The sequence below is a fragment of the Lepidothrix coronata genome, unplaced genomic scaffold (genome assembly GCF_001604755.1).
Source record: "Lepidothrix coronata isolate B3197 unplaced genomic scaffold, Lepidothrix_coronata-1.0 Scaffold91, whole genome shotgun sequence".
Taxonomy (NCBI): domain Eukaryota; kingdom Metazoa; phylum Chordata; class Aves; order Passeriformes; family Pipridae; genus Lepidothrix; species Lepidothrix coronata.
In genome coordinates this window covers 2,847,625-2,867,757 of record NW_016690271.1, presented here as the reverse complement: position 1 = coordinate 2,867,757, position 20,133 = coordinate 2,847,625, and the positions used below count along the sequence as shown (strand labels likewise).

General features: G+C 48.7%; 1 protein-coding gene across 3 annotated transcripts in view; it reads left to right on the top strand.

Annotated features, from left to right (window-relative positions):
* LOC108500535 (acetyl-CoA carboxylase-like) overlaps positions 1 to 20,133 on the top strand; it is a 41,142-nt gene continuing 21,009 nt past the window's right edge. Inside the window, exons 1-5 of one of the 3 annotated variants that reach the window (XM_017821524.1) lie at positions 1 to 57; positions 5,043 to 5,089; positions 6,270 to 6,522; positions 19,025 to 19,157; positions 19,767 to 19,905. In XM_017821524.1, coding sequence (XP_017677013.1) covers positions 6,296 to 6,522; positions 19,025 to 19,157; positions 19,767 to 19,905 — 499 coding nt within the window. In that variant the 5' untranslated portion in view covers positions 1 to 57; positions 5,043 to 5,089; positions 6,270 to 6,295. Of the gene's footprint in view, positions 58 to 2,045; positions 2,200 to 5,042; positions 5,090 to 6,269; positions 6,523 to 15,784; positions 16,019 to 19,024; positions 19,158 to 19,766; positions 19,906 to 20,133 lie in introns of those variants that run through there. The other 2 variants (XM_017821521.1, XM_017821522.1) reach the window with 2 other exon arrangements.

The following is a 20,133-nucleotide window of genomic DNA, read 5'->3' as shown; positions in this document are numbered from 1 at the left end:
GCGGCGGGAGCGCCAGGCCGGGGGCCCGCGGCGGCTCCGCTGCACCGGCACCGTGAGGTGAGGGCGGGGCGGGCACCGGCGGGGGGGGACACACGGCGAGGGAGGGGACGCACCGGGGGGCTCCGCGGCACCGGCGGGCGCGGCGCTGCGCGGTTGGGGCTGGGCCGGGCGGGCGGGAGCTGGCCGGGCGCCGGGAGATGGCCGGGCCATGCCGTGCCAGGCCATGCCGTGCCCAGCCGGGCCGGCGGGATGTAACGGGATGCCGGGCCGTACCGGGAAGAGCCAGCGGGAGATGGAGCACCGAGCGCCGTCGCCTCGGGGCTCCTCGGCCCGGTGTCGGTGCCGCTCCGCAGGCGGGGGTGGGCGGGGGGCTCCCGGCGCCGGCCGGTTCTGCCCCGGTTCCCTCCCGGTTCTCCCCCGGTTCCCTCTGGGTTCCTCCCCGGTACCCCCCCCGGTGCCGCCGGTCCCGTCGCTGCCGTGTCCGCCCCGCGCCCCCCGCGCGGTGGAACAACACGTGGGCGGCGGGGAGCGAGCCCGGCGCATCCCTCCTCCATCCCATCCCATCCCATCCTTCTCCCAGCCCCCGGGGGGGAATTTCAGGATCTCGGGCTTTCAGGATCTCGGGCGAGAGTTCGGGTCTGGTTGTGCCGAGGGGCCACCCCCCCCCCGGGATGCTCAAGAGCGGCGAAGTTGTAAAAAGCGGGTTTGCGGAGCAAAGCGAATTGTTCTCCGCCTCGCCTTTTCGCGGCGTCTCCTCTTAAGTCTTCTAGGGGAAGTTTAAAATGAAAAACGCCGTGTTAAAAAAAGTATCCAGAGTGTGAGTGGAGCGCGTTCTGGTTTAGCAGGCAGAAAATACTCAGCAAACTGGTTTAAGTGATGCCAAATTCTCTCAAAAGCAGCGGGATTTAGACAGTCTCGAGTGTTTTAGCAAACTAGGAGAATTGTAAATATGGGGGTTTTTTTTTGGTTTCTGTGGAGTTTTAGGTTGGATCTCAGGAAAAGGTTCTTCCCCCAGAGGGTGGTTGGGCACTGAACAGGCTCCCCAGGCTTTGGTCACGGCCCCAAGGCTGCCAGAGCTCAAAGAGCATTGGGACAATGCTCTGAGGGACAGGGTGGGATTGTTGGGGTGTCTGTGCAGGGCCAGGAGTTGGACTTGATTAGATACTGGGAAGAAATCCTTCCCTGTGAGGGTGGGGAGGCCCTGACACAGGTTGCCCAGAGAAGCTGTGGCTGCCCCATCCCTGGAAGTGTCCAAGGCCAGGTTGGACGGGGCTTGGAGTGGCCTGACCTGGTGGAAGGTGTCCCTGCCATGGCAGGGGGTGAAATGAGGTGAGCTTTAAGGTCCCTTCTGACCCAAACCATTTCAGGATTCTGTGATCCTTGTGGGTCCCTTCCAACTTGGGATATTCTGTGACTCTGTGATTTTTGGAATTGGCACAGACACATCTGACTGGAGGAGACCTGGGAAGTGTCTCCTCCACTTGTAAACTGAGGTTTGTGTGTGTAATGTCAGTACAGTAAATGTGAAAACCAGATACCTAGAACCTCTCCCCTGTGGACGTACATTCATAGGATCACAGAATGTCCTGAGCTGGAAGGGACCCACAGGCATCATCCAGTCCAACTCCTGACCACTGCCCTGGGGAGCCTGTTCAGTGCCAACCACCCTCTGGGGGGAGAACCTGTTCCTGAGATCCAACTTGACCCTGCCCTGCCCTGCTCTGCCCTCGGTCTGCTCTGTTCTGGCTGAGCAAACCCAGTGCCCTCAGTGCTCCTCGTGTGGCCCTTCCAGAGCCTTCCCCATCCTCGTGTCCCTCCTCTGAACACTCTCCAGTAGCTTTGGCTCCTTCCTGTGCTGTGGATCCCAACCTGCCCCAGGAGAGAGCAGTGGACATGGAGTTCTGGGCGTTAGAACCCAAAGGGCTTTGCAGGGTGTTTGGTATGAGCTGAGGACGTTTTGGGATGGGAAGTGAAGCAATGCCCAATGATTAACCAGGAGGCATGGCTCAGGTGGAGCCAGGGCTGAGCTGGAGCCAGGCTGGGGCAGTCCCTGGGCACATTAAAACGGGGCAGCACCGGCCTGGCAGAGCCGGGCCCGGAGCAACGCCGGGGGTGTTCGGTGCTGGGGGCCCCTCTGGGTGCAGGAACCATCCCCTCGCCCTGTCCCGACCTGGAAACTGCCCCCCAGCCCTGGTATAGGTGAGCACCTTGCTGATTTTTTTTTTTTTTGTGGGGCAGGAGAAGCAACTCAGTAATTGACTTGTTACACAGGTGTCATCTCTTTTTAATCTGTTTTTACCTTTTTTCCTCTGCTGTTTTCTGTTACCTGGGTTCCTTCAGGTAGGGCAGTGAGAGCACAAAACCACTTTCAGGTGGTTCATGTTGACCAGCAATGCCACAGATCCCTGGGCTTTAATCAGGAGACCTTTAAATACAACTACTTTTATTCCTTTCCTCTCTATATGACATATCAATATTATAGAAGTATTATTCTGATTCTTTGAAAGAACCTACAACTTATTTCCACTGAAATATTGATGTTCTTTTCACAGTGGATTTGCCTTCAGAATGGGAGGGTTTGGAAAGATAAGAAACTTTCATTTCCATTATCCAGGTTTCATGCCTGGACGTATTTTACAATAGTAAAAGTGATCTTAAAGTGCAACTATTCTAAAACTTCTGAAGTCTTGTATTCTTACACGTGCATTTCACTGTCAAGCCAGAAATGTGACTAATGGTAGTAGCAGGGCTGTGGAGGAGTGAATGGGGGTTTGTTTCACCTCGGGCAGAACCAGACACGTCACATTTTGGGTTGGGAGTGCAGAGCTGTCGCTGCTCGTGGTGTGAGCAGGATTTGGGCATTCCATGGCCCACTAGAGCTGACAATCCAGATAATTTTGGTTTTCAGAGTCTAGCTCAACAGTATTAAGACAAACAGTACGTGTGCAGTGGCTCGTGGCACACGAATTTATCTTGGTGCTCAGCTGAATTCAAGGTGCTTCTTAAGAACTGTGGCAATTACACTTCAGAGCCAGTGCCATGTGCAGAGGTGTATAAATATGATACACCCCTATATTTGTACACATATTATACACCTCTGTATTTGTATATATGAAATGTACCTCTGTATCTGTATATATGAAATACTACTCTATATTTGTATATATAACTATATTTTTGTGTATATATAATATGCCTCTATATTTGTATATATACAGTATAACAGTGTACAATGCACAGTTTGCAGCACTGAAATCCAAAGGCTCCAGTGAGGAGATCTCTTAGAAAGTCCATGTTTCATTTAGCCCCAGACAATGCTGAAATTAATTTAAATATGAATAAGGACTCTCAGCTGTGCTGAGAACAAGCCAAGCTTATCACTTCAGTGCTGATTGCAAAACCCCAGAGGAACTCCTGGCTTTGGGACTGGGCTCCAAGGGGTTGGAAGTGCCTTGGGAAATAAACCTGAGTGGGGTTTCATGGATAGCTGATTTCTCTGGAGCAGAGTTGGACAAACCAGGTGTTGGGAGTCAAGTTGTTTGAGCGTGGCAGTGGGATCAGGACGTGTGGGGTTGGGTGGGTGGGTTTCTCATGGAATATTTGAGTGAAATGCTTCACTCTTCCTGTTCCCCTGCTTCCAAAAAAAAACCCCCAAAAAGCCTTGAAATTTCCTTTTTAATATATTAGTTATTGAAATTAGAAAAGGTTTGTCTTCCATGAGATAGAGTTGGAGTTAGTTTGGCTGTGTCCCAGAACTCTTCGGCGCTGGTAATTGTGCCAACAGTAAATCTGTCTGGATGAAAATCTTTAGGAGTGATCTGATGCCAGGATAAACATACACATAAATACTGTCTTCATGTTTACATGCACAAACAACATTTGATTCGAGTTTTGTGCTATCTGAGCACCTCAGTTAAAGAAATCTCCCTGCGTGGTTTAGTTTGCACATCACAGATGGATACAGCGACTTTCTGGTTCTGCTTCCCCTTCTTCTCATCTCTACCCTCAAAACTAGGGGTTTTTTTAATGCTTTTCATGTCCATGTGGGGCAGATATTTGTGACTTTTCAGTTATAAAATGGTTAATGATTCTCTGTCAAATGAAGTGCCCATGGCCACAGAGCAACTGGAGTTTGTGGGAGGACTGATGTCAACACAGGATTTGATCTAAATAATTCAGTCAAGTACATTCATGGTAAAAGTGCATGAGCCAGTTGGATGAGTTTTTAATTCTCAGTTACTGATGGGAAGCAGGGATTGCTCTGGCTGCAAATGCTTTTCTGGGCCCTCATTACAGCCACCATCACATCCCATCTGTGTGATGACACGGGCCAGGTTCTTGTGCTGCTCAAACCATCGTGTTCATATGGAGCTGCATCCCTGTGCTTGGCATAACATGGCTGGAATTAGCAGGACTGATGAGGTTTTCCCACCAGTTCAGGATGTCAGTGTGGTGTGGGAGTTACAGGTGTCAAACAGTCTGTTCTGCATAGGGAAGACCCTCTTGGGAGGTTGGGGGTTCATGTCCCCTCGTCTCCTCCTTGTCTGTATTGCTCTACCCCAGTTTGATGGATGAACTACTGGGTTTTTCATGTAAAGATATGATATGCCAGCAGTGTCTTCTAGCCACCAGCTTTTCCAGAGGTTTCTTGTTGTTGTTGGGATTTACTCCTTGGGGTTCAGCTGCAGTCAGCCAGCAGGTCAGCAGCTGGCAGGCAGAGAGTTTGACACAAGCCGGCAGTGCTGGCACAGCACGTCGTTCCTTTCAGAAGCAGAACTTAACAGACAGGTGGGACGGTCAGGTGGGTGCTGACACCTCGCTCAGAAGCTTCCAGAAGGATGGACTGGCAGGAGGTGCCGTGGCTGGAGTTGGGCACTGCAGGCTCAGCTCCTGGGTCCCTCTGTGCCTGGAGCCAGCGAGCCAGTCTGTGCCGTACCTGTGGTTATTCCAGGACAGTTCAAAGGCTCCCAGCCAGGAAAACACACAGGGAATATGCTTCACAGTAACCCTAATACTTACTTCCTAATCCTTTTCTTTTCCAGTTCGTTTTGGAAGTGGATAACTGCTCAGGTTGCAAGGCTAACAAGAGGTTAGTGCATTCCTTATTTTCTAATGATGTGTTTCATGTAATCACTGTAGTTGTCATGTAAATGCATCAAACCCCAGCAGAGCAGGGGGTATCAAATCTCCATTCCCCATCCACCTTTGTGCTGTGAGGGGCTCCTTTGTTTTCCACATCTGTCATGGCTCTTCCTCAGTTGTAACTGTTCTTTTAATTTTGAAGAAAATGCTTTCATTCCCTGTTGGAACACTCAGACCCATCCCTGGAAGTGTTCAAGGCTGGGTTGGACAGGGCTTGGAGTTCCCCGTGTTCAGAGATTCTTCCCTCTTTATATAATGATTTTTTTAATGGAAAATGGAGACCTGAACTTCTGTATTTTCCTCTGAGAGTTGTGAATAATGCCACTAAGTTTCAATACATTAAATACCTTCAGTATATTCAGTAATTGGCAGGGATGATCTGGGGCCAAGAGGTTAAAGTCAGGGTGAGGTCACAGGCCTTCCTGGCTGGCAGACCAGCTCAGATTCCTAAAAGAATCCTAAGAAGCATGAGGTTTTCTGAAAAAATGTAAGAGCTAATGTGTTTTGTACCTTGCAAGGGCTGGGAAAAGGATGGTTTTGATCAATCAAACCCATTATTTGATTAGAGTAATTAATGATATGTCCAATACCTCACAAAGTGAGTCCCAGAGTTCAGATCCTGTTTCAACACAAATTTTTAATTGTGGAATGGCTGAGGTTGGAAGAGTCTCTGGAGTCCAAGCCTTGTAAGCAGGTTCAGCTGCAGCAGGTTGCCCAGGACTACCTGCAATGAAGTTTTACATGTCACTAGTAACTAACTAAAGAACAACAGTAAAAGAAGAAATTGGGATTTCTAGTCCTACACTTATCTGCAGGTTTGGGGTTTGGTATGGGGTGTTTTTGGGTGGTTGAAGTCCTTTAAGTGACTCCTGCAGCTTTGTCTAAGGTAGCAGGTTCTGCAGCAGTGGGAGTGACCAGCTCTTGGATCTCAGAGTCCTTGTGCAAACAGAGAAGTCAGTGACTGGGGCAGAACTGTTCTGGATCCTGGGTCTGTCTGGGTTCAGCTCTGACGTTCCAACGTTGCATTTCCCACCAGAAGTGAACCAGAATTCCTCCTCTTTGTCCCTCAGTGGCAGGAATTGACCTCAGATTTGGGTTTTTTTTTTACTTTCTTTTGTCCCTTACAGTGCTGAGAGCCCAGTTTGGGGGAGCCATGGAAGAGTCTTCCCAACCCGATAAATCCCTGGAGCCGAACGCTCACTCCCGCTTTATGATTGGCTCTGTGTCAGAGGATAACTCGGAGGATGAGACGAGCTCCTTGGTGAAACTGGACCTGCTGGAGGAGAAAGAGAGGTCTTTGTCACCTGTGTCTGTCTGCTCGGACTCCCTTTCAGACCTGGGGCTTCCAAACACTCAGGATGGCCTGACAAGCCATATGAGGTATGGAAAAGTGGTTCTCCAATCTTTTTACCATTCCAAAGACAATCCAAATATTCAGCTTTGTATCCAGGTTTGGCTTCAGATGGTTTTGTTGTGCCAAGACATGCTTCAGTGTTCTGTTTCTAAATGACCTCTTGTATGTTTACCTGTATCAAAACCTTCAATTTTCCGTTGGTTTTAGTGGAATATCTGTGCCTGAATTCCTTAAGCACCTTCCAGACATCTCAGCTGTTGAGTGTTATGGGCTTGGCTATCCTGCCTTGTTTTGTCCTGGCTTTCAGAAAATGGAAATGTGTTGACTGAGATGTTTAAAGTTTTCACTTCTGGGCTGTTCTTTGTTGAGACAAGGACAATATTTGCTTATTTTGTCTTTGCAGGGAATTTGCTGCTTTGTATGTAGCCAGAGAATTGGCAGTGCCCCTGGGTGGGATCAGTGACTCCATATTGGAATGTTCTTTTGGTTTGGACGGAGAAAATTGTGATGGTTGTAGAAAACATTGGTGTCCCTTAGTGTGGTGATAAACCAAGACTTAATGTGGTCGCTGCTGCCTGAGCTCAGGGAGGGGTTGGTCTCAGGGCTGCTCCACTCCCACTCCTAATTCTTTGTGCCTCAAGTGAGCCATGAGTTGGACTTTGGAGATATTTCCTTGTCCAAAGTCCCCTTTATTTTTAGGTGTTGCTGATTTGCATTCCACTAGAGGGATGTGCCTGTTGGATTTTCCCCGATGCAGTCTGGATATCTTGTGGTTTTGGGGTGTCCAGACCACAGTTTCTGTGGTCTGTGATTCTAACTGATAAATGTAAAATGTGGGTGTTGGAATGGATCCTTCCCGAAAGCCCAGCTTCTTACCTCCTTCAGGTTTAACAGAGTTGCTCACCATCATCTGAATTCCCGCTGCCCTGCAGTTGTTTGTTTGTACTCATTCTATTTATGAAAACATAATTTTGGACAGTGTTAAAAGGCTTCCTAACATCCAAATTTGTGGCAGGAGTTTGCAGTCCCCTGTTTTCAAGCATTTTTAGCATGCAAGGAAGGAAATTTTTACTTAGTATTTATTTGTCCTCGACATCTTCCAGCTGGATATAATTTACAACCTTTCTGTCTGCTGGTTCCTGCAAGAATAGGTTGGTGATGGTTTGTTCTGGTGCCCATCAGCCCGGGGTTCTCCCAGCAGATCCTCCCCATGGTCAGAGCCAAATCTAGGAGAGCTTCCTCTTGCTCTGCTCTTTCTGCCTTTTGACAAGGTGCCATCCCATTCCAGGAACACACAGGACAGTCTGAATCCCACTCCAGTTTTTACTGGACAATCCCTCACTACCTTTACTTTGTTGCTATTGAAGAGCTGGTTCATTCCAGAAAGGTTTCTGGGTTTGCCAACCAGTAGTAGATATTTATACAACCAGCTACTCCTTGTTCTTCTGCTTTGCTGCTTTCATTGCTTGTGCAAAGGGATTTTAATCTCCTTTTTTTTTGGTGGTTCCCTTCCCACTTTTGGGAGAAGCTTCTGGAAACACATATTAGCAGACTCTTGAGGTTGGGGCAGAGGGGGGACAGTGGTCTCTATTTTAGAGGGTTGTCATGGTCCTCCTGAGGACCGTGTTCAGCCAACTGGCACTTACACAACAGATATAAAACCTTAAAGCAAATTTACAGAGGGTTGCCTTTCCAAAGCCTGCCAGCTGCAATGATTTGCCAGCACGAAAGGTAATTCTGAAGCAGGAAACTGTAACTATATATATTTTAGGAACAGGAGAACTTGGATGAGCACCTAACCATGAATGTGGAAAGAGACAATAGCAGAGAAAGAAAATCAAGCAATTTCCAGGACACTGCCTGGCACCAGAGAGCCCTCATGCAATAGGGGTGCAACCTTGAGCACCTCTGTTGTAACCTGCTTACTTTGGCAGTCGCTTTTGGGAGCTCTTGACTTCGAGTTAAATTGGAGAGAAATGCCAATTCAAATAAAAAAAAAAAGTTACAGCATTATAGGCTGTTTTTCTAAGATAAACTCAGATGAGTTGAAATACTTATCAGGATGGCTGTCCCTTTCACCAGATTTCTAAACCGTGTTTACAGATGGAGAAACTGAGACAAAGACAACAGCAAAGACAAGTTCAACAACTTGCCTCGAGTCCCTCTGTGACAGTGAGTTCTTGGAACATGGGTGCTCTTGCTTCCAGCATCCTTTGGTGATCACAGAGGTACCACACTTGGTAAAGTGACAAAGATTAAGTCAGGGGGAGTTCTGCACAGTTTGACCAGTGGGTCACACGAGGTGCAGGTTCTTTTTGAAGACGTGGCCAAAAATCTTTCCATTTGCTGGTTATTCTCCCACAGAATAAAGGTAGAGATGGCTCGTCCTTGAGGTGAGGGGCTTTGCTGCAGAGGAGTCCTCCTGAGGGAAAAATCACAACTAAAAATTCCCTATTAAACTGTTTTTGCCTCAACCCACGAGTTTTCCAGCTTTTACCCTTTGGATTCTCTCCCCGATCCTGCTGGTGGGGAGTGAGTGAGCGGCTGTGAGGGCTTGGCTGCTGGGGTTAAACCATGACAGCGGGTGTGTCTGAGCTGGAATCCTTGCTGAGAGCTGGAATCCTTGCTGAGAGCCTCCTCTGCTGGGGCTGGGATGTTCCGTGGGTGCATCCTGCCCAATCTCGGGGTGTCCGTGTGCCAGCCGTGTTTCCCACTGGAGCACGCAGAGCGTGTGTGCTCTGCTCTTTCATCCATCACCTTATTGATCTTTGTTAAGTGTTTATGCTGTTGCTAAAGACACTCTTGCTGGGACAGGTTGTACGATATGGGCTTTCATGCCACGGGAGATCCATGAAGACCTTTGGCTGTGCCAGTTGGCCGCTGCTCCAGGGGGTTGGGAAAGCCACGCTCTGATAACGAACTTTAAATTGGTGTGTGGAACATCAGTGCTTACAAAAGGTGTGTGGGGAGAGTAACCACGCAGGCTGGGGTGTTCTGGTGCTTTGCCTCCTTGTAGCTGTGCTTTATTTAAAGAGTATCAGGAACAACAATCGTGTAAACGCCCTCCTCGCTCTGTAGTTCCAGCATCCAGCGTGGAAAACAAGTGACCTCGAAGAAAATACTCCACTTGTGTACAGTTTGCATCAGCAAAATTTAGTCTTTGTTGTGTTTTTTACCTTTGGAGAATAAACCCAAGTGTACCACTTTTTCTTTTTCCTTTTTTTTTTTTTTGCTCGTGTTGTCTTTTAAGTTCAGAAGTTTCCATCAGCACTTCCAGTCACTCCTGCTGGGATACAGTTGTCCTTGTATTGTAGTGAGCTGTTATACAGTTGCCGTGCTGCTTTCTGAAGTGTCAGTGGTAGATTAAGTAACTTCTCTGTGAATACCACTTGGAGAGGACTTTGGGCCTGCTTTGTTTAATAAATTGTTCTTGATTATTGCTAAATTTAATTTCTAGCTTCCAAGACAGTATCTTGTATCAAATTCTTGTTTAAAATAGAATAAAACCTGGATGTCTTCTGGTATTTATACATCAGGGCTCTGGTTTCATAAGCAATGACATGGGTGTACAGAGTCACCTGACAATCCACTTGTATCAGCTGAAAGCCAAATTTTTGGATGTAGTTCAGCTGTTACTTCTGCTTTAAGCCCACAAAGTTTAGCCCTTCGCACCCAACACTGTTTGGACTCCTCATTAAATAGTCTCAATAAATTATTGAGATGCTTAAGCAGAACTAATCATCTATTAAAGGCAATTTGGAAGAATGCCTCAATGTTAGCCTGGACAGTAGTGGTTGGTGTACCCAGCCTGGCACTGGGACAGGGTGCCTGCTTAGGAACCAGCCTTGGAGTGACTGCACAGAGTCCTGAAGGTAAGAAAGGGTCCTTTTGAGCCTGTTCTGAACTGAAAAAGTTCCTTTGCAGCCCCGCAGTTCGTGGTTAGGAGGTTGCCCTGCAGAGCAGTGATCCTGTGAGATTGTTGGTGCTGCTGTGATTTTATCCCCAGCTGGGCAGGGAGGTACAATGTGCTGTGGTGTCTGCAGGGCCTCCGGGACTGGGCCAGCTTGGATTGGAAATCCAGGATTTCTCCTTTGCTTGCCAGCTCATGGCCATTGACTTCATCCAGCTGGAGTGAAAAGTGAATTTCTTCCTCTGTGTCTTGAGAGAGGAGACTTGTAAGGTGGTTTGGGTTCCTGGCTGTGCCCTGGTTGTACCGATAACCTGTGAATTACAGCTCTTTTCTCCTCTGGAAGCTACTCTTCTTCCTGAACAAACACACTGTAGATTTCTCCTCTGCATACCTGTCAGAAGTTGCATTCTTCTTATTTTGGTGTAAGTTATTTTACTCCCTTTGACCTCAGTTAACAGGGGAAACATCATCTCTAAATTCTGTCATTTGTTGGGAGATTGTGCAAAGATTACTTGGCTGAGATACCACAGCATGACAACGTCTCTCACATGGTTACTTATCTCATACTTCTAATTGAAAGGTAAACAAGGTCACTTGGTCTCTATCAGAAATACTTTAGTGCCCCCTCCTGTATTTTGCTGAATTCCCTCACTTTTCCCCCAGACTGGGACGTGTGGAATCCCCTCACAGCCTAGTGCTGGTATCCTCAGTGGCTGCAGGAAAAGCTGTCAATGAAAGTAGGAAGTGTCATTAAACCTATTTTAGGAAGGGAAAGCAAATAATCTCCAGGCTGGGGAATAACTGGGATCTCTTGACTCCGCGGGTAGCGGGAGCTGGAATGTGCTGCACTGCGCTTTCCAGCCAAGAATGTCCTCCTTCAGGTAAACTTAATGTGAGATTCCCCCACCTACCCCCTAATTCTGGTTTTAAAAGGTCCATTCTTGTGTTCCTGCAGATCAGATCTGTTCAGCACTTGAACTTTGCCAGAGAGCACGGGGAGGGCTCCCTGCCAAGGACTCCAATTCCGCTCCGGGCTCCAGTGTGGGACTATCTTGTACTGTTGTTGTTGCTGTTGTTAACTTTTATCTTGGTGCCAGGGCTTGACCTGGAGAGTGTTGGGCTGGTTGTTGCTCCAGGAACACGTGGAATTTTATACTTCATGAGGATGTAGAAGTAAAGCTCTGCCAGTACTTTTATAACTGGAGGACGGGTATCCGTTTGATTTAAACTTGGCTGTGAATTTGGATTGATGTTTGGATTCACTGGGTGTTTCTTAGGGGTGAGAACGTGGTGCTGTGGGTCTAAGTGGGAAGGACATGATGGAGCAATGGGTTCTGAAAGATGGATTTGAAGAAGGAAGGAAGTTTGCAGGAGGCTGAGGCTTGTTGGGCGTGAGACTCGTGGAGCTGAGTGCAGGATACCTTGGAAGGAACAGTCAGAGGGAACGGGACGCGTTGAAGAGCTGGGGAGTGAGGTGGTTCTGGTGGTGGTATAAGGGAATGTGTGACCCAGAGGAACTCAAGGAGCTTTAAATCATCAGCTTCCCTCCTGTAATGACAGCTGTGGTGTTGCTGTGGGACCTGCAAGGATCCCCAGTGATTTGGGATGTGTATCCTGGGTATGGTCCCATTCCAGACACATCCAGCACGGCAGATAAACTGCCCAGTGTGTGGTTTGGGAAATGTCTGACAAACAAATGTTTCACAGCACTTAAAATCTGCACCCATTGCAGCAGTTGGCACTTGGTTATCTGGGAGGAATCCCCATTTGGGCTCTGTAAAAAGACCCTGCTTTAAGCTAAAACCTACCTGGATGGCTGCTGGAATTCTGTGTTACCGTGGAATGGGAGTTATTTACCAGGGAGCAGGGAGGGGGCTGGTTCTGTTCTTTCATGGTGCATCCTTTCTTTAATTCCTGAAGTCCTTAGGCTCCATCCTTTGTCAGAGCTGAGTCAAGGTTCATTTTTTTTAATCTGTAGGTTGAAGCCCTGGTTTTGTCCGTCTCTGCATTCAGACCAACTGCTCTGTCTCTTTAAAATCATGGGCAAAACTGTCTTTGACTGAGTGCAGATTGCTGCCTCCAGTGCCTGCTACCTGAGGCATAGGGAACCATTTATTCCAGCTGTGGAATTCTGCATCCCTTGCTGGACAGCATTTCTGCTTGTTCCTTCTCCGTGAAACAGGATGGAAGGGCAGAGCTAAAACTGGAGCAGATCTTAGGGAGGCTTCAGCTGCCTCAGTCTTATCACCCAGATCAAAGACAAGTTCACATCATATTTACAAAATGTAAAGCCCAAATGGAAGAGGGGAGCTGCCCTTTCCACACCCTTTCCAGGCGGAATCCAGAGGGAAATAATCCCAAATCCTTTCTCTGGGTATGTGTGTGTGTGTGTGTGTGTGTGTGTGTGTGTGCTGCAGTCTGCTCCAGGCTGCCTTTCACACCAGGCAGCTCATGCATCCCTGCCTTTGGAATCCCCGGCCACGTCACCCCTGGCCCCTGGCATGTGGCAGTGCTGGGATCAGTGCTGGCTCCTGGCTGCGTGGTGCCTCAGGTATGTGTCTGGAAGGAATGCTTTTTCCTTGGAGGCTGGAGGAAGGGAGGAGCACGGCACAGCCTTTCCCTTTGTCTGCCAGCAGGCCTGGGCTCCGAGGAGGGGGTGGATTTCGTGGGATATTTGGGTTTGAGGAGCATTAGGTGTCGAAAGTGAGCTCTGGGGAGTGTGTGTGTGTTGGGTGGTAAGTCCTGTATCAGTGACACATCCTCGTGGAGCTTATTTTTGTGGGGATGCTGCAGCAAATCGTGGCCATTGATTTCACAGCAGCGGATTCAGCTGGCGGAAGGGAATATTTTTAACCAATGCTGAAGCTGCTCCACCAGATCTGCTCCTCCAGCAGCAAATCGTGGCCATTTCCTTCATAGCAGGGGATTCAGCTGGTAGAAGGCACAGGGAATGTTTTTAACCAGTGCCACATCGAGCTGTGTGTACACACAGGATTTGTTTCCTTGCAGCCACAATGGTCAGGAATTATTTGCACTGGGGGCTGTGGGTGGTTTTTACAGAGAAAGGCAAATATTTAGGACACTGTTCTCACAAAACCTGAAAAATCAAATTTCAGTTATACTGTGTGTAGATTTTAATCTCGAGATCAAACCTGGGATATCCAAAGGAACCACAGACTGTGCAGGTATTTTGTTTTGAAAATGGTGGAATATACCATGGACTGCATGAAACGTGGAGTGGAGTCACTGGGTGTTTGCTGGGCTTTGCTGGTCTCACGTAGGGACGACCAGAAGAGAAAGTGGCACAGATTTTATCTGAGTCTGTAAATTTGTGATTCCCTGTCCTTGTGATGGCTTGCCTGGAAATGGTGAAGAACCTGGGAGAGCAGAATTCCATGGCTGGAGCCAGATGTGCTGGGTGTGGGAGTCAGGATTGGTTCCCTGTGGAAGGTGAGAGCAGGGATTGGTACCATCTGGGTGAGTGGTGTGGTGTGAGGCTGCTCAGGATGGAGACAGGGCTGGAAAATATCGCAGGACAAGTTGCTTTTTCTTGTGTACTTCTGTTTTAACATGAATTAAGTGGGGAATTTCTGGTGTACCTAATGATTGGGTAGTTTGAGCTGTTCTTCACAGAGGAACAAAGGCTGGCAGGTGAGAGGCATTGACTTCCTGGGTAGCAAGGTCATTTTGGGATGTTTTTGTTTGTTAAACTCTGTTCTCTCCCTGGCACCTCCTGTCTGGTGAGGTTTATTTGCAGTGTGAGGCTGCCCTCACTCCACAGTGTGTTGCTGTCCCTGTGCCCTCCTGCATCCCTGGATGTGCCCCTGCTGCTGCTCCTCACCGTGTCACCTGTCCTGGCCTTCAGGGCTCAAGGTTACATCCAGGTTAATGTGACACTTTGTCCCTGGGTGTTTGGTCCTTTTTTGAGTGATTCCCTCCTGAGTGGCTGTGTTTTGCTCAGGCTTTTGGGATGTGTGTGCACCAGATCAAAGCTGTGCTGCCTGGCTGTGGCCCTACACCAGGACAGACCCAAGTGTCCTGACATTTAAAAATTTCCAGCTGCTGTGCCTCGTTTCAGTCCAGGTTTGATCATCAAGGCACTCCTGCAGTCATTGCCTTTGCTTGTCCCTACCCCCAAAATTTGCAATTTATGTCTTTGTCTGTGCTTGATATTCCTGTGCAGGGCTGGGAGTTGGACTTTGGTGATCCCTGTGGGTCCCTTCCAGCTCAGGATATTCCATGATTCTGTGATACTGAGTAAACATTCTCCCTTCCTCCAGTGATGTTTTTTGACCCTGCTGTGCTGTAGCACTTTGCTTGAGAGGATGTTTATTCTCCCAGCACTTGGAGTGATCTCATCTCCGTTTTATAGGTGGGAAACAGGCTCAGAAAACACAAGTGACATGTCCAGGGTCTCCCAGCTTCCAGGCTGGTGCCCAGTGTGATGTGTCCTCTCCTGGCAGCCTCACCACCGTGTCTGTGTGCCTGTGACATTCCTGTCTGCAGCCCTGGAAACCGCTTTCCCTGCCACCTCCCCACCCCTCCTGAAAACCCAGCCTCAGATCCCACACACGCTGCCCGAACTCTTGGGGCAGACTGGCCTCGCAGAACTCCCTCAACCCCCCCCCCAAAGATCCCCCAAACTCACCAGAAAACCACCCAAACACCACCAAAGCCCACCGAAAACCCACCCAAAATCCCCCAATCCCCCCCCACCATCTCAACCCCCCCAAACCACACCAAAACCCCCCTGAATCCTCCCAAAACCACCCCAAACCACCCCAAAACTGCTGCTGAGGAGGTGCTCCCCTGCCTCTGGAGCAGAGTCCTTGTGGATGCTGACAGAAGGGTGGGAGGCTGCACAGCCCCTGATTTTGGGAGTGTGACCCCTGCTGTGGGATCGTGACCCCCCCTTTTGGGATCATGACCCCCCTTTTGGGATCGTGACCCCCCTTTTGGGATCGTGACCCCCCTTTTGGGATCGTGACTCCCCTTTTGGGATCGTGACTCCCCTTTTTGGGATCGTGACTCCCCTTTTTGGGATCGTGACCCCCCTTTTGGGATCGTGATCCCCTTTTGGGATCGTGACCCCCCTTTTGGGATCGTGACCCCCCTTTTGGGATCATGACCCCCCTTTTGGGATCGTGATCCCCTTTTGGGATCGTGACCCCCCTTTTGGGAGCGTGGCCCGGAGCAGCCCCGTGTGCGGGTGCCGCGCGTTTAAACCTCATTACATAACCTGTAGATCATTTTCTCTCTTTCCTGATCAGCTGCTTCCCCGCGAGTGACGCCAGGGAGGCCGGTCCCCTCCGTGCCTGCTGCGTCACGGGCAGGGGCACACGGGGCTGGTGGAAGCAAAGGGGACAGAGGTTACGGGATTGAAGCAATCGGGGAAGTGCCGCTGCTCCAAGGAGAAGCCACGCGAGGGCAGGAGGCTCTTGGCAGCTTTTTCCCTGCTGGGCTCGGAGCTGCAGAACTGGCAGCAATAAAATAGCTGCAGCTTCGTTAGACGAGTGGTAAGCGAGCCCTGAAATCTGTTAATTGCTGCGCTGAGGCAGCATGGAGGATTCTGCAGAGCAGAGTCAGGAGATGAGGTATCACATGCTGCAGAGGTAAGAATTACTGAGCTGATCGTTTCCTCGTAGCTGGGCTCTGTCCTGGAAATGCTTCCTGAGATTTTGGTGTTCGTTTTGTCCTCTGGAACCTCGCAGTGCTCTGTGCATGCAGTGTGTAATAGGGATGCCAGATGCATTCCAGCTGGGGAATCTGGGTTAGAAAAGTTTAAGATGCTGCACGACTTCTAACCCCTGTAAATTCTGAAGGAGGGGTGAACACTTTGGAAATTCCTCCATCACAGAACGCTGCAGTTGTGGCCAGATGATTAATAGGGTTGCCAGTCACTAACTCAGCATTTACTCTGTTTTGTTCAGAGCTCAGTGTGTTTTCTTCCTTGCTGCCCAGCTTCTACCTCATCTTACCCAGCAAAAAAAAAAAAAAAAATCTCTTCTGTTTTGGTTACAATGTGCAGCCTGTGGTTATTAATAAGTAAACTTGATGTTTTTGGTATGCTCACAAGTTAAACTGAGCTGTACCTGCTTATAAACAAGTGTTTGTGCACTATTCTGGGTGCTGAACCTGTGGCTCTGTTGACACTGTACCTGTGGCAGTATCTTTGTGTGTAGTAATTTCAGGTTGGCAGGACAGTTCATATCTAAACATGTTCTGAAATTCTGACCTCAGGATTTTTACCTTTTTTCTGTTTTTGTTGAGACTGCTCTCAATAACCCTGCAATGAATAAACCTGTCTCACTCTTGTGAGACTGTGCTCCTTCCTTGCCATGAAGACTCTGACCCTCTAAATACACAAATTTAGTAGAAATTCAACCATAACTACACATTTCCTCTTTTTCTTGCCTGTGGACTCCTGAGATTGACAGGAGTGTGTGAACTTTTGCTCACAAGAACACATTCTAAGTTCAGTGACCATGTCTGGAAGTGCAGCTTACTGGAAGGAGGGAAAGTACAAGGGGATGAACTTGTGCACACAGAGCTTGTTCTTTGCCTTTCTCTGAGTATCAGCTACCTGCTCTTCTCTGAGATAAGTTACTAGACTGGATGTAGTTGGTCTGACCTAGTAAAGCCATTTATGTGTCCCAGAATGTCACTGGGAGACAGGCATCTGGTTTTCTGCAGGCTCTAAAATCATCCTTTTGTTGTGGTTTTCCTGTTACCTTCACTTCTCCCACTCTTGGCTTCATGGATTGCTTTAAATTCCCTTCCACTGTGCTTGGAACAGGTTTGCATGTCCCAGTCAAGCTCAACGTTCCAAGGCTATAACTTGAAGCTCTCCACCAGCCATTTGTTGTGGGAGCATCTCACATGTGGGAGAGAAAGCTTGAATTTCGAGTGCTGCAAATGTGCTTCCATGCTGTTCTGGAAGTCCTCATGACGTCAGGGTTGTGCACAGCAGGATGTCCCAGCCCTAGGAGATGGTGTGTGTGAGGGTGGAGTGGGGGGAAGGATCCTCCACCCTGAGTGTGGTAGATAAGCATGTCTTTATGGTCAGCTCTGGGCACTGATCTTGCCTTACCTGGAGGGTGGTTTTTCCTTCTAGGACAGTCTGGAACAGTTTGGTCAGGGTTTCTTTCACCAGCAGATTGTTTTATCAAGGTGCTGGTCTGTGGTGTTACTGTGCTCCTGGTGAAGGGTTCAGGAGGGTCTGTGTTCCACATGGACAAATCTTCACAGGCCATAATGTATTTGTGAGGGAATGTGAGGGGGAATACGTGTCTCTCCTGTCAGGATGTGGCCAGGCCCCTCTAACAGCAGCTCATTCCAGCTGGGATGCTCCAGCCCTCACCTGGAGCAGGGAACTTCCAGGTACAGCTCTTGGGCTACCTGGCCTTGGTGGCTGTGTTGGTAGAAGATGTTGTATGTGCCTTGACTTCTCCTGGGGTTGGTTTCCCCTTCGTGCCCTCCCCCAGCCATTCCAGCTGCTTTCTGCTGAATCCTATCCCATTTCCCAGTGGAATTGCTCAATGGGAGCAGCTCCTCAGCAGCTGATTAGGCCAGAGGTTCCTGTGGGCTCCCTGTGGCTCCCGGGCACAGATGGTGCCAGTGCCCGCCCCTCCAGTGGCACCAACCTTTTGGGTGCTGTTGGGTCTTTCCAAAGCTCTGGTTTGATTTTTGAACACCTTCCCAATGCTCATTCCTGCAGAAGGGTTCTGTGATCCTGCTGGTGGCAGGGGTGTTAGGAAAAGCACAGGAAATACAGTAAAAGATAAGTAAACCATAGGGTGATCTGGGAGGTAACACTTCAGGGCCTGTGAGATAAAAAGTGTCTCGTTATTTCCCCATCATGCTGCTCCCTGCAGACACACGGTGTGAAGAGCAGGTTTTGGCTTTTCTGTTGTGTCTCCTCTCACAGTTTCAGCTTTTCCAACCTCACCAAATCAAAGCCAAAGGGTGATTTATCCCTGTTGTTGCTGTGGAAGCTGAAGCAGAAGAACGGGAAGTGACCGTGCCATTCCCACACAAAGGCGGTGGCAGGACACGGGGCTGGTCTTGGCAGACACAAAACTGGCTTTCTCTGTGTGTAGTAGAAGTAACGTGATTAATTTGTCCTCTGTCTCTCAGAGCTTTTGAGGAAGATGAGAGTGGAAAACTCTTGGAAAATGATTTCCATAGCCAGTCTGAGTCTCTCGTTTCCACCTGGAGATGTATCTGCTGTTCTTCCCCAAGAGGATTTCCTTGCAGAGGCTGATCTTTGTAGCTTGTTTTGCCAAAGCCAGAAATCACTGTGGTTGTTTCCCAGCTTCCCTGGATGGATTGAAAGCAGGCTGGTGGAACACTGTTGTTCTGTGTTGGGCAGCAACACACGGTGAACATATTTTTACCTATTCATATATTGGCACAGCCGGAATTTCTCCAGATAACCTGGATTTTTGAGAGAACTGAAGAAGAGCCATCCTGTAAAACTGAGGAGCAGGCCACGGGGGTCTGGAGGCAAGGAGGGATTCTGCTCCTCTGCTTGGGGAATGTGGTCAAGGGGAACTTTGCAAAATATTCCCATATCTTCTGCACTGACGAGTTGTTTCTGTTTCCCACAATTTACTCAGGCCCAGCATGTCTGGTTTGCACCTTGTCAAGCAGGGCCGGGACAGGAAGAAGGTTGATGTGCAGAGGGATTTCACTGTTGCTTCTCCAGCAGAATTTGTCACCCGGTTTGGAGGAAATAAAGTTATTGAAAAGGCAAGTTACTGACCCCTTTTAGCATATTGCATTTTGTTCCCCTCTCCTGAGCTGTGAGTTCTCTCTCTCTAAGGCTGTAGGTTGCAGGTATCAAATTATTAATATTCCTGAGTTTGGAAGTTGTACTTCTGCCTGGAATCATTGTGTTTCCTTTCTCTTTTATATATGATAAATAAACATTTCATTCTTTTAGCTGAATGTGAGAGGAAGAGAAATATGAGTTAGCCAGAGCACTTCTGCTGATCCAGGGGGTTTTATAGACAGACATAACAAAGGTAGACTGGAAAAACGCTAAAAAATATATTTAAAAATACATAATTTGATGGACGAGATCTCTATCAGCTATTGGAAGTTTTAGCCACTTGTTTTACCTTTTCTCTGTGCCCTTCTGCTCTTTAGTCCAACCAAAACATGATACATTAAAATTTTATGGTGGATCAAGAGCTGGCTTCTGAATTAACTGCTGGGCCATGAACTGGATGCTGGCCAAGGAAACTGCACAGCCCCAAACTGGGCAAAAAAGTCTGCAGAGGAAAAACCTGTTTGCATAATTGTTTAGTCTTTTGTGCCATTTAGGCTCTGTTTCATCCCAGCTTCTAATCCCCTCAGGTGCTGATAGCAAATAATGGCATTGCAGCAGTGAAGTGCATGAGGTCCATCCGGCGCTGGTCCTACGAGATGTTCAGGAATGAAAGGGCCATCAGATTTGTTGTCATGGTGACTCCTGAGGACCTGAAGGCCAATGCAGGTGAGTTGTAAACCTGGGGAAGGTGCACAGCCTTCTCCTGGCACTCACCTGTGTGTCCCAGAGGGATGCAAGGGTGGAATGTGTGTCCACTACGTCATGTTCTGACAGTAACAGGGATGTCTGGGAGGAGAGAAGTACTTTTTAGAGTCAGTCCTATGAGGAGCAGCTGAGGGAGCTGGGGGGGCTCAGCCTGGAGGAAAGAAGGCTCAGGGGGGACCTTCTGGCTCT